General features: G+C 28.5%; 1 protein-coding gene across 4 annotated transcripts in view; it reads right to left on the bottom strand.

Annotated features, from left to right (window-relative positions):
• Positions 1 to 316: 316 nt before the first annotated feature.
• Positions 317 to 15,124, bottom strand: part of LOC142328908 (uncharacterized) — a 411,591-nt gene continuing 396,783 nt past the window's right edge. For 2 of the 4 annotated variants that reach the window (XM_075373051.1, XM_075373052.1), the window contains exons 6-7: positions 14,779 to 14,934; positions 319 to 1,853 (exon numbers count right to left, since the gene is read on the bottom strand). In XM_075373051.1, the coding sequence (XP_075229166.1) occupies positions 1,831 to 1,853; positions 14,779 to 14,934 (179 nt within the window). In that variant the 3' untranslated portion in view covers positions 319 to 1,830. Of the gene's footprint in view, positions 1,854 to 14,778; positions 14,935 to 15,124 lie in introns of all 4 variants that reach the window. The other 2 variants (XM_075373054.1, XM_075373053.1) reach the window with 2 other exon arrangements.

Here is a 15,124-nt window from a genome sequence, read left to right as displayed (position 1 = left end):
ATGTAAATTACTGTTATATAAAATAAAATATTGTATTTAAAAACAAAATGAATAATTATAAAAATACCAGTTTACACAAAAAAACCAAATAAATAAAAATTATATATAAAATGAAAACTAATGATAATTTTTTATCATTTTCTTTAATATTGTAAATATTGTACAATGTATAACATTTACAAAATAATATTAGTAATTACATAAGACATGTTATTTATTCATTTGTAAAAAATTATATTATAATTATTATTGTATATTGTATGAATATAATATTTATATATATATATATATATATATTAATATTTATAGATAAAAACATTTACAATATTATTCTATATTATGTTTATTAAATCAAATTTTTTATTTTATTGAATGAATACATGACTCATTTATTGATAGTTATGACCTAAGGCTTTTAGGATTTTTAAATATTTTTTTTTCTTAATCCATTTAATATGGATAACATTGTTCAACATTGTTTGTCGATACATAGATGCAGACAGTGACATTGCATATCGCATTCATCTCTTTTCCAAAGACAAAGAATAACTAGTTTTACATTTTACAAGCCTGTATATCAAAAGAGAAAAATACGTTTTTAATTTTAAAATTAAGAAATTCCTTTGTGATGAATACTTAAAATTTTATTTTTTAACTCATTATATCATTCATCTAATTTTAATTATATATTTATTTACTTATTGCTGATGCTTACAATAGTACATTAATAAATATTAAGGTAATCAGTAAATTAATACATAAACAATCAATGGAATTAGTTAATTTAAACCAGAAATGTCAATATGTTTAATTACTTGCCTATCCATCAAAGATTGCCGATGCAATTTGTGAAGGATAATTTCTAATTAAAATTCATATAATTTGTTTTTCCTTTTTACTAAAAAAACATCACGTAATTGTAAAATCCATTTAAAAATGAACCGGGATGACATTCATATTAAAAATTCTAAATAATTACGATAATTTCATTAATAACCTTTCTTTTTCTTTTTTTCATCTGTAAATTTCTTGTTTCTTTATGTGTTGGAAATTCTAAATTAATTTTTAACAAAACAGCAGGTCAAATATAATTTTAAATTACATTTGTTAAACTAACATTCATAAAAGTGATGAAAAAAATTTACTTCATAAAACACTGTATAACTTGTAGAATTAATGACTAATTTTATAAGCATCATGAAAATTCTTTTAAAAATTAGTTAAAAGTATATCTGGTTCATTTTGTCATTAAAAACAGTTAGTTTTATGTAATTTTTCCTGCTGACTATCATGAATAACAATATAAATAATATTTTAAATAGTTTATTATTTATTGAAAGAATTTAAATTATACAATTTAATTTACTCCATTACTGCCTAAAATTAGTATGTAAAGAAATGAAAACAACATAATATGAGTAATAAAAATATTTAAATAAGATGATAAAATTGGTCTCTTAATTTGATTTATTAAGTTCATCTTTCTATTTTCAGTACCAAACATGACACTGCTGTATTAAATAGCAGACATATGTGCTATTATGAATGAGAGATGACAAAAATATAATAAAAAAAACCTATGACAACACATTTAAAAAATAATAAGCTGATTTTATAAGAGGTCTAATACTTATTACATTATTCTGTAATTTATTTATTTATTACAAAACCATTCACAATTTTATTATCTTTGTTTTTAATTAAAAAGACATCCATTAATTTATAACAGTAATACCTTATTTTTTCAACTATTAACACTGTAAAGAAGAATGTTGATAGAGTCATTAATTAAGATGTCTTCAGTTTCTTAATTAACCAAACACGCAACATTTATTGCCTATTACGTCTCTGACCTGGAAAAAATAAATATTATTGTTATTATTACATCATGTTTTACAAAAAACCCCACTTTATAAAAAAAAAAATAAATAAAAAGAGACATAAATTAAAGAATTAATGAATGTGTAATATAAATATGCTTAGACAGATGGATGTGTACATGTATATATATATATATATATATATATATATATATATATATGTGTGTGTGTATGTGCACACACATGCGTGTATGCGTGCGCGTATGTGTAATATAAAAGAAGATGAAAAGAAATATACATATTAAAAATTGTTTTATATCACTATTAGTATTCCTATATTCTGTGAGAGTATTATGAATTATTAGAGAAATACTTCACATAATAGCACATGAGCTCCCAGAATATCTGAAACTTGTGCTGTAAATTCGTTATGTATCCTGGGACATGCAGGATACTCATTGGTTATATAGAAATATTTTTCAAATGATATCTGGAATATCCTGAGTTTTTGATGATTCTGAGTAATTACAAGTCTCATTGATAACCTACATTCTACTGGAATAAGTGGAACCTACATTCTCCATGGTATCCTGCAAATCCTGAAAAAAAAAGTAGAAATATCCCAGAAGATAAGTGATAAAAAGTTAGTAAATTATAATTTAGCCTTACTCTTACTTATTTAATAATGATTAAATAACAGACTGTGAAGATATACACCACATTAAAACATAATGTAAAGGATTCAGTTCCTTGTACTCTGCAATAATATACTAACATCATAAAAGGTCTGGAAGAGTTGCAAAAAATAAATTTATCACGTGAATAAATATTATTCATTAAAATAAGAAATTATCTTGGATTCTGGCCAACATGGTAAATTATCTTGGGGTAGTTCTTCTCAGAGTCCTGTGATTTATTGTCCTCTCCATGTCTACCCTCCTCATTTCTTTTACACTGAGCTCTTCTTCCTAAGACAGGTACAATAGGAATTGGGTCGGTATTATGAGGGTTCTTTCTGAATAACTGGAAATGAAGGAGATGGGGAGCAGCAGCTTCCTTGGTGAACTTATTTCAAAGCATTTCTATCTTGTTACAGGATCTATTTTTATCTCTGCGGTTTCATAAATAGACCATCAAACAGTTAAGGTACTGATCTGATAAAACTGTATCCTTACATCTAATATAAAATCAATAATAATTACAATTAATAAAAAAATTGTGCTCAAACAGATTAGTTAAATTTGGTAGAATATTTAAAAAATGTTTTTATAAATCAAGCTATAATAAATCTGTTAAGAAAAGTGTACATGCTCATACTGTCGTATAATGTGGAAATACTTTGTAAAGTGACATCTGTGTTTGATGTGGTGTTATTCAATATAACCAGAGAGCAATTAAGGTTAAACAATTACCAAATCTCATTTGCATTAATATTACAGTAACCAACCAAAACATACTGATTTTATGCTCCACTACAGGATGGTATTATTACCACCTGTTCTCTGTTTATACAATGTGTTTGTATCAAATTGCTGCATGTATATTTAATATTACAACTGTGGAGTAATGCTTAGTGTGCTGCAATTCATATTACATCTATATATAATCCTTTTTTTAAATTTAAATTACAATGAACTGAAAAAATTACTTTTTATATCATTAATTCCACAATTTCCATCCTTCTGAAAAAAAAACATGTAAAACTTAAACTAATACCACTTACTAGCATTTAATTAGAATACTTATTAATTTACCTGGACAGGTCCAAGCAAATGCAAACCAATTAAACAATTTGATTTATACAGAAGTAGTGGGGATGCTATTGATTAATAGTATTCTTTAACTAACTGTCCTGTATAAGATCTTATTTTTCTAAATACATACTTCAGTATATTTATCTGCCTATCCAATTTGGTAGAAGCTGTACTATAAAATGAGATCTCAAGAGATCACATTGTGCAATTTAATAGATTTTTTGTTGAATTGAAGGTGAGGTGTAAGATGAAAAGTTTGGAAAATCTTAGGATTTTTTCTTAAAACAAGAAGAAAATAAAACTAATTTGTATAAGGTATATTAAACAGTATATATTTCAGCATTGAAGAAATACTGGTTTTCAAACAGTAGGATTTCACATTATGTGATGTGTTGTTCGAAGGTGATATTTGACACATGTTTAGATATTTAAGAACCTAATGGTTTTGTAGCTTAAACTGCTTGAGGTTCAAGAAATTATTTTAGTTATGTTGCAGACAACTAGCCTGAAAGTTATACTTTGTTAGTATAATTAATATTCCAGTTTAATTATGTTGTAATATAATTATAACTGACAATCTCATATCAATCAATCTGTGAATTGTCAATAAAGTATTAACACAATAGACAAACAATAATTTAGTTTTGCAAACCAAATTATCTTTTTTTGACAAACAACCTGTGATAAGATATGCTAACATCATTGGATATATGTCAAATTAGCAAGACACTAGGTGATAAGCACTCTGTTACATCTTTTGATAAGGTCTTAATTTTATGTTTTTCACATTATAAAAATTGAGTTGCCTTGGTAACTCAATTGGAAAGGCAATTGACGACAGATATATTAAATATTATTGGTTTCATTCCAGCTTAGGGATGATGTTTTTTTCATTAGTCACAACTACATTTTATTTTCAGAATAAAAATATAACCTTTCTAAATCTATTTGAAAAGTCTACAAGTGAACATTTAAAACAAACTCATTTTATTTTATTAAGACCACCAGTAAATTATGATGGCACATTTTTTCTTTTACCTAAGGTGATAATTTTAGTAAAGGCTATCAATTTAATTTTAATGAGGAGCATCAACCCCCTAAATACTTCCTTGAGAGCAGCTTATTTCTTTAATAAAAAATACAAAATTATTTTACAATTCCAAAGTTAGATAAAACTGTTAATTTTTAGAACAAAAGTATGAAAAATTCCAGATTCCTTGTTGTAAATCAGATCCCAATCTATTCAAATGAAAAACTTCTACTGACATCTACAACTGGCAATTAAATAATAATAATGTAGTATTTTTTATAAATATTTTGATGATGTTTTGCACAAAAATTGTTTAAAAATTATGTAGATTGTAATACTTTGTACGTCTTTTTCTGTAGTTGAGAATAATGTTAGACGATTGCCAGGAATCAAGCCCAGCCAATCCAAAGCCAACAGGTAAACCACCACTTTAACTGACTGACCAATTGCTTCACTCTTAATTTTTCTAAGTTTTATTTCTATATGAACTCTAGCAAAGGTTGATCTAAAATTTGTTACAGACTTTTATCACAATATGGGAACATTGCTTTATCACATAAAAGTTTTTTTTTTTCATGGATCGAGATGTTAAAAAGTGGTCAGATGAGAGTGATGCACGAAGAGGAAGAGAAAGTGAGTACCTGTCAACCTTCACCACGGATGACAAGATTCAACAAACTTAGAGATGGTTCTGGTGCATAGGTGAGCTACCATTGATGAGGTAGAATTTTCTTTGAAGATCAGTCATGGTTTTGCACATCAAATCATCTACGATGAGTTCGATTTCCGTAAAGTCTGTGTGTGATGGATACTAAGACAGCTTACTGCAGGACACAAGCTCAAATGTGTTGACATCTGCTAACTATTACCAGATTGCTTCAACAAGGACGGCGGCACATTTTTCTGCAGATTAGTTACTGGTAATGAAAATGTGAGTTTATCACTATGAACAAGAATCGAAATGCCAAAGTATGGAGTGGAAACAGCTGGGATTTCTGACAAAGAAATAATTCAAGACTGATCCATTGACAGGAAAGGTTATGCTAACTGTTTTTTGAGGTGTGAAAGCGTCTGTACTGGAATACTTCATGGAAAGGGGGACTATGATCAACAGCGGGAGTGACAGTGAAAAATTAGAAAACACGCTAAAACCAGCAACTTGCAACAAATGCTGTGGTCTATTGTCAAAGAAATTATTGTTGTTGCATGACAACGCCCACTTGCAAATGGCTTGCCACACCATTTAACCATCAAAATGTAGATTTTGAGGTACTGGAACTCCTAATCTACAGCCAAGATTTTGCTCCCTCTGACTTTCATCTGTATGCGTTGTTCAAGGGTGCTTTGTGAGGTTGTCGATTTTCCACGGACAGATGAGCAGGAAGCGGTCCAAAAGTGGCTTTGCAACCAATCAAAAACTTTCTTCTGGAAGGAATATGCAAGCTTGTGGACCACTAGACCAAGTTCATTGACTAAGGAAAGTGACTATGAAGGAAAATGATGTACATGTTGAATCCCTACCTATGGGTAAATAAATTGTAGAATGAAAACTGTAAATAATTTTTGACTCGCACTTGTGTATACATACATATATATATATATATATATATATATATATATATATACATATATTTGTGTGCGTGTGTGTGTGGTGTGTGTGCATGTGAGTATTACATATATTCACACATATATATTTTTTACACTATATTTACTCACTTAATTCAATATTTTTTACTCAATATTCTTAAGAAATATTCAAATGTAAAATATTCAGTAAAATAAATATCATTTTCTCACTGATTATCAACATTTTTTTTTTTTTTTTTTTTTTTGTCTTCAGTCATTTGACTGGTTTGATGCAGCTCTCCAAGATTCCCTATCTAGTGCTAGTCGTTTCATTTCAGTATACCCTCTACATCCTACATCCCCAACAATTTGTTTTACATACTCCAAACGTGGCCTGCCTACACAATTTTTCCCTTCTACCTGTCCTTCCAATATTAAAGCGACTATTCCAGGATGCCTTAATATGTGGCCTATAAGTCTGTCTCTTCTTTTAACTATATTTTTCCAAATGCTTCTTTCTTCATCTATTTGCCGCAATACCTCTTCATTTGTCACTTTATCCACCCATCTGATTTTTAACATTCTCCTATAGCACCACATTTCAAAAGCTTCTAATCTTTTCTTCTCAGATACTCCGATCGTCCAAGTTTCACTTCCATATAAAGCGACACTCCAAACATACACTTTCAAAAATCTTTTCCTGACATTTAAATTAATTTTTGATGTAAACAAATTATATTTCTTACTGAAGGCTCGTTTAGCTTGTGCTATTCGGCATTTTATATCGCTCCTGCTTCGTCCATCTTTAGTAATTTTACTTCCCAAATAACAAAATTCTTCTACCTCCATAATCTTTTCTCCTCCTATTTTCACATTCAGCATCTTTGTTATTTCTACTACATTTCATTACTTTTGTTTTGTTCTTGTTTATTTTCATGCGATAGTTCTTGCGTAGGACTTCATCTATGCCGTTCATTGTTTCTTCTAAATCCTTTTTACTCTCGGCTAGAATTACTATATCATCAGCAAATCGTAGCATCTTTATCTTTTCACCTTGTACTGTTACTCCGAATCTAAATTGTTCTTTAATATCATTAACTGCTAGTTCCATGTAAAGATTAAAAAGTAACGGAGATAGGGAACATCCTTGTCGGACTCCCTTTCTTATTAGGGCTTCTTTCTTATGTTCTTCAATTGTTATTGTTGCTGTTTGGTTCCTGTACATGTTAGCAATTGTTCTTCTATCTCTGTATTTGAACCCTAATTTTTTAAAAATGCTGAACATTTTATTCCAGTCTACGTTATCGAAAGCCTTTTCTAGGTCTATAAACGCCAAGTATGTTGGTTTGTATTTCTTTAATCTTCCTTCTACTATTAATCTGAGGCCTAAAATTGCTTCCCTTGTCCCTATACTTTTTCTGAAACCAAATTGGTCTTCTCCTAACACTTCTTCCACTCTCCTCTCAATTCTTCTGTATAAAATTCTAGTTAAGATTTTTGATGCATGACTAGTTAAACTAATTGTTCTGTATTCTTCACATTTATCTGCCCCTACTTTCTTTGGTATCATAACTATAACACTTTTTTTGAAGTCTGATGGAAATTCCCCATTTTCATAAATATTACACACCAGTTTGTATAATCTATCAATTGCTTCCTCACCTGCACTGCGCAGTAATTCTACAGTTATTCCGTCTATTCCAGGAGCCTTTCTGCCATTTAAATCTTTTAATGCTCTCTTAAATTCAGATCTCAGTATTGTTTCTCCCATTTCATCCTCCTCAACTTCCTCTTCTTCCTCTATAACACCATTTTCTAATTCATTTCCTCCGTATAACTCTTCAATATATTCCACCCATCTATCGACTTTACCTTTCGTATTATATATTGGTGTACCATCTTTGTTTAACACATTATTAGATTTTAATTTATGTACCCCAAAATTTTCCTTAACTTTCCTGTATGCTCTGTCTATTTTACCAATGTTCATTTCTCTTTCCACTTCTGAACACTTTTCTTTAATCCACTCTTCTTTCACCAGTTTGCACTTCCTGTTTATAGCATTTCTTAATTTCCGATAGTTCCTTTTACTTTCTTCATCACTAGCATTCTTATATTTTCTACGTTCATCCATCAGCTGCAATATATCGTCTGAAACCCAAGGTTTTCTACCGGTTCTCTTTATTCCGCCTAAGTTTGCTTCTGCTGATTTAAGAATTTCCTTTTTAACATTCTCCCATTCGTCTTCTACATTTTCTACCTTATCTTTTTTACTCAGACCTCTTGCGATGTCCTCCTCAAAAATCTTCTTTACCTTCTCTTCCTCAAGCTTCTCTAAATTCCACCGATTCATCTGACACCTTTTCTTCAGGTTTTTAAACCCCAATCTACATTTCATTATCACCAAATTATGGTCGCTATCAATGTCTGCTCCAGGGTAAGTTTTGCAGTCAACGAGTTGATTTCTAAATCTTTGCTTAACCATGATATAATCTATCTGATACCTTCCAGTATCGCCTGGCTTTTTCCAAGTGTATATTCTTCTATTATGATTTTTAAATTGGGTGTTGGCAATTACTAAATTATACTTCGTGCAAAATTCTATAAGTCGGTCCCCTCTTTCATTCCTTTTGCCCAGCCCGTATTCACCCACTATATTTCCTTCCTTGCCTTTTCCAATGCTTGCATTCCAATCTCCAACTATTATTAAATTTTCATCTCCTTTTACGTGTTATCAACATTTTAATTTCATTATAAATCTATATATCGTTTTATTAAATAATTAATGCACCTACTTATAGAAAAAAAATGTTGGCCAAAAAAGTGTGTGAATTATGCAAGTAAATACAATTTGTAAATATCTAGTAATTATGACCTCCTTTAATCTTAATCACTTCATGTTCATGATTTGGTTTCGACTTTTTTCCAAAAAAACAAGTGTGCTACACGTTTTTTTTATTTCTTCATCATGAAACCATACAATATTATTTCTTTAAATAGATCAATTTTAGTGGTACGTTTCTTTGTTGGGAGTCATTTTTTGACTACTGACCAAAGATTTTTCATTGAGTTAAGTCTGGGGTATTGCCTGGTCATGTAAGCACTTTAATGCTCTGTTCTTTGAAAATGTTTTCACTTTTTCGGGCAGGCAAGCATGGAACCAAATTTTCTTGGAATACTCCATTGTCTTGTGGAAATTTGTTTTAAAGTTGTGTCACAATCCTTTCATTCAGAATCTTGATACATCCATCACTTTTCAACATATGCTCTATTGTAAGTAATGAACAAGAGCCTTCAAATGTGAAACAACCCCAAAACAATTCTTTTCTGGGATGTTTAATTGATTGTGGATATGAGCCACTGATGTATTTTCATCTGATGCTTTTCTAATATATGGAACTCTTTCCCATTAAATATAAAATTGTGACTTTTCAGAAAACATAATATTTTTCCAGTCTTTAAACTAGTTAGCATGTGCTGTGGCCTTCACATGACATTTTTTACAGATTGCTGGTGTTAAAAGCTGCTTTATAGCTGGCTGATGAGTTTTCCATCCAGCTGCAAGAAGTCGGTGTCTAACAGTTGTTACATGTAAATCTGTTCCACTGGCTGCTAATTCTCAATTTAAGTCCACAGCAAGTAATTTTGGTTAAAGTTTACTTTTTCTCACTAATAACTGATTCTGTGTTGGAGTAGTTTTACTTTTATAGCACATTTGCCACATTAAAGGAACCAGTTTCTTTAATTGTTTTAAAGTAGCATTCACAGTCCCTAGTCCAACACCACACTCAGAAGCTATTTGTTGTTGAGCTATTCTGATGTGCTTCAAAAGGGAGACAATTTTTTAACACTTTCTTGGAGTTGTGACCATTATTATACGTTATTAACTTTCACAAAACACTATTAATAACATGAAAATTGTTAATTAACCAAAGAACAATATCCTCACATTATATAGACAACTTAAATAATTGATGTGGTCAACAGCAGTAAAATTCTGTGTTTGCATTAATTTACATATATAAGTTGATTAATTTACATTAATATTTAATTAATATGTTAATTTACATATTAGAGAGTTATATAAGTTGGTTTATTGTTGTAAAATTCCCAGTTATCATTATTGATAAATATATAAATTCCTGTGCTAGTCATGTAATAATTAACTTCATAAAAAATTATTTATATTAATTACAGTTATATATTTTATTTTATTAGCAGAAACACAGCATACTCTCGTTTTTTTAAACAGATTTAAAAAGATGTGAGGTTCTAAATTTAATTCTTATGAATTTTTAATTTTTTATCTAGGATTAGCTTGTGTAAAGCTTTTACTCATAACCAAATGCATTGATTTCAATAATTTTATTTTTATTTCACAGTGGAGTTTCCTTATATCTCATAAAAAATTTGTTCCCAATAAATTTAATAAAAAATTATTATACAAAGGCAAAATAGTTAGGGGAAAATATTGTTTACTAGATTAGGAGATTACTGAATATTAGATTTTTTAAATATAATAAAACTATTATTACTTTTATTACTTTACTTTATACTTTTATTATAATAAAATATAATATAATTTGTTTTATAATATATAAAATATAATATAAAGCTAGTGAAAACTTATTTTTCAACTACTTCAACTTAATTTATGGACTGATAACATAGTAGTGATCTGACAACTAAATTTTTTTTAGTTGAAAAATTCGATGTCGTTACTTTTCATTTGTTATTTATCAAAACACAGGTTTCTTATTTTTTACAAGTTATGAGGATTTCTTTTCATAACAGGTAACTTCTCTTTTTGTAAAAAAAACTTCTTTTTTTGTAGATCACTCAAATGTTTAATAAAAAAGAAGGTAAAATATAAACTTTTGAAAAACTAAAATGTTTTCAAAAATAACTAAAAAGTTACAAATAACAATAGAACTCGATTCTTTATATTTTTACTTTCTGAGGTCAAATTAAACATTAGTAAGTTGTTACCTGTTTGTTTTTGTATTATTGCAAAACTTCAAAATATCAGAATCTTAAGAGTTGAACTATATTATTTTTAAACTTTTAATATGTTTTTGGAAGTTAATATGTTTTTTTAATATTATTTATTATAGTAAATAAAGTTGTTTGCAAATAAATCTGAATTAAAATGCATGTTCTTTTTATAACTTAGACCATGTAAACTTAAAAATCATCATTGGTAATTTTATTTTTTTAATCAATAAATTTCTTTGATTACAATAGGACAATAATGACATATTATACATGCACATGCAAACAATAACAATAAGCTCCACAAGATAATTTTGGTAAAACACTACAGAAAACTATTTACAATAGTATACTATTTTTTCAGCCATAAGAAATTATATAAAAAAAAAAAAACATTTAAAAAAATGGTATTACAATGTATAGTTTTTTACTTTAAAAAAAATTATTCACAATTAATTAAGAAAAGTTTTATAATTTATTTTAAAAATTCCTTAATAATACTTTTCTAAAATTAAACATATAAGTAAACAAAAATTTATTCTTTATTTTTGTTTTTGTAATATTTAGATAGGGCCAATGGTTAATAAATTCTTGTGATCATTGTAAACATAATTTTTTTCTAAGATAATTAGGTTTTGTTAATTTTGTTAATCATGCACTAATTGCAGTTAGTGCATGATATTCAATTTCACAAATAATCCCATTAACTGAATCCTAATAACAAATAAAATTGTAAAGACCAATCTTACTGGATGTCTACATTATTTCACACTCCATTTTGGGTAGATTTTATTGCATACAAGCTACAGTTTAAAAAAAACTGACAACACAGTTGTAGGACTTTCCTGTCACACAGCTAAACCTGCATTTCAGCAAAGTCATACAGCTGTAGTTTGTTTCTGATTTACAGCTTACTCACACATCTTAATTTAAAATGTTTATCATTTTATTCAAGAATTCTAACTAAGGCGTGTGCACATACTCTACTTAATTCATGTGGATGTGGCGGTACTAGCGACAATAGTCGACACTAACTAAATTAATGTAATTTCACAGCTTACATAGAACAAATTTCACTTCTACAATCAGCAGACTGGTTTAGCCATGAGGCTTAATGCATTAGGTAACCCACCATTTGAGCCAACAAGAGAACCAGCCAGACTGAGTTACTTTTTTACACTTTAAATATTATCCATCTATTTAATTATACTGCTCACCTGTGCATTATAACATAGCAGATGACTACAACAGCATTTTTTGGGGTGGGGTGCAATTTTGCAGATATTGTTATTTTTTAACTGTTAACAAATGTGCCTAAAAAAAATATGACCTTAAGTAGGCGAAATTGTGAGATATTGAGGATGACCTTGCTGTACAGCCTCACCCCCTTGACCTTTTAAGTTGAAAGTTTATTGGCATCAATGCCGCATATATAGAAGTAATCTGACCATGTTTGCTCAAAAATGGTCCAGTAGTTCTGGAGATATAAGGTGATATAAAAATCACACCATTTGCCTAGCTCTTAATCGTTAATTAAAATAAATTTTTCTTGCTTAATTATTTACATTAATTTTTTATAGATTTTATTTATTGAATAAATGTAACACTTTTTTGATGTACAAAGATATAATATGGTTATTGGTCAGTAACTAAAATTTACTAAAGTATCAGTAACACCTCACTGTACAAATAAATAGTTACACTAAAGGGTCATTGAAATAAATTGTGAAACAACATTATGCTCAAAAACCATTTACAGAGATTTTACTTAAAATATAAAACTATCTGGTCATTTTTGTTATAAACTCCTCTAAAATTTTGTCTATGGGGGGAAATATTGATTTAAACTAAGATTCATGCAATAAAAATATTGAAATAAATTTGTATTTATCCAACCTTTATAAAAGGTACACATTAGGTTGTGTTGGGTAATCTGGACTAGAGGTTTCAGTGATTTAAATATATTAAACCAAAATTTATGCTTTGAGTTGGGATTGCCAAAAATTACATCAGTTGTTTGTATTTTTACTTTTATTCTTAAAACACTGTTAAAAATATCTGTTTCATAAACTTTTCTAAGTACTGCTTGTTTTCCCACAATCAATTACTTCTTTTGTAATTTATTTATTTTCGTGCGCGAACACACACACATTTTTCCCTCAGAATCTACTGGCAGTCATTACTTAAAAATTGAAATACCCATTAGTTTTATATGATTTATGTAAAAAATGTTTTTACAAACTCAAAAATTGGATAGTTTTAGTTTCCTGTTTTATACTTCAATATTTTTAAGTTTTTTTTTGTGGAAATTTAAACTCAATATACTGCACAAAGGATCACAATTTCAGAGCCAAGAGGATATCATGAAAAACACAATGACAGTTGAATATTACTCAAAAACAAGCATTTAAAAAGGTTCTGTACCGTTGAAAAATAACTATGGTATTGAATATTTGAAATTTTTACCCCAGAGTACATTGAAGTCTGGTACTTTGAAAAGGTCAAATATATATAGATTCATTAGTTTGTTAATTTGAAGTAGTTAGTATAGCATATTGTACAGTTTGTAAAAAATAAGAATTCTAAAAGAATTTTATTATAATACAAATTTTTATATGTGTTTTGATGTCTACACATAATTACTAGGACACAGAGAAAAACGTCATGTACCTTGCTGGACTATGTTTGGGTATATTTACATTGCAACTGTATGTTTCAGCTTTTTAATAATGTAAATTCCATATGAGTGAGTTAATTTTTCAAATCATGATATAAAACTATATGTCAAAAATTGGTCCTGAGCTGTTCTTGCAGCAGTAAGTTCTTCATTACCTAGAATATCCACCACAACCGCGGTTGGGTTGTTATTGGTGTCATCATTCACATTTTAATCAGGAGCTTTAGTATTTTTGCTGATGTTAAAAACCTCATACAATGTTAAACTTGCCATGACTCTTCCTTGTCATCTTCTTTACACTCTGGATAATTTCAAACCTCCATTTATTATTTATTCATTTATTTTTACTTTCAGTATGATCTATAAAAATTTATTTAGCATATTCTGTATTAGAATCTTCTGCATGAATTGAAAAATTATTTTTGTAAGTGATCCTAGTAAATTAGTATATAGCAACTGTCTTTTAAGTTGAACTTGTCAAAACTTCAATGTTTAGGCTTCTCAATGAATGACTGATTTCATAGATCAGTATGTTGACTCATTACTGACGGTAACATTATTAAAATATTTCACTCATCATCAATGATTTATATTATTTATTCCTAGCCAACTATTAAATCATTATTATGAGAATGATTTTAAAGGTAAGTACGTATTTTATTATATTTTTATCATTATGTATTAATAATATTCTGATGTTAGTGTAACATTACTCGGTCATTCATTTAAAGTAAATTAATCAATATCAATATTTTAACGGAAAAACACTACACAAATAATGGTTCAAATATTTTTTCCAGTTTCTTTTTTTGTGAGTTTGATTGTCTGACCATGTACTGTAAATATTAAAATGAAAAAATAAAATAAAATAAAATCTCGTCTACTATATATTAAAATTATGCAAATTTTCTTTTATTTTCTAAAATACAATACTAGTACCTCCTTTATTTGCTCGTGAACCCTTGTTTTTGCAGTCTCTTGTAATTTGTCGACTCTGTTCACACGATGGATCACTTTTGTCCCTTAATGTATCTGTGCGTACCATTTTATTCTGAGGACTGCATGCGCTCCAAGTACCCTTCTCATATCGACAAGCTGCAAGGCAAATAAAATACAACAAAGTCAACGTTTAAAGCCATGCATTTAAATATATTCTCAATTCTCAATAATGCTAGCACATACATTGTGCAGTATTTTATTAACAATAGTACAATCATTTAACATGCTAACATGTGTTTTTATTTACATGCTAACATGTTACATGCTTATTGCAACAAATAATTTG

Source organism: Lycorma delicatula, chromosome 8 (assembly GCF_047948215.1).
Source record: "Lycorma delicatula isolate Av1 chromosome 8, ASM4794821v1, whole genome shotgun sequence".
In the NCBI taxonomy this organism is placed as follows: domain Eukaryota; kingdom Metazoa; phylum Arthropoda; class Insecta; order Hemiptera; family Fulgoridae; genus Lycorma; species Lycorma delicatula.
This window is presented reverse-complemented; position numbering and strand designations above follow the sequence as displayed.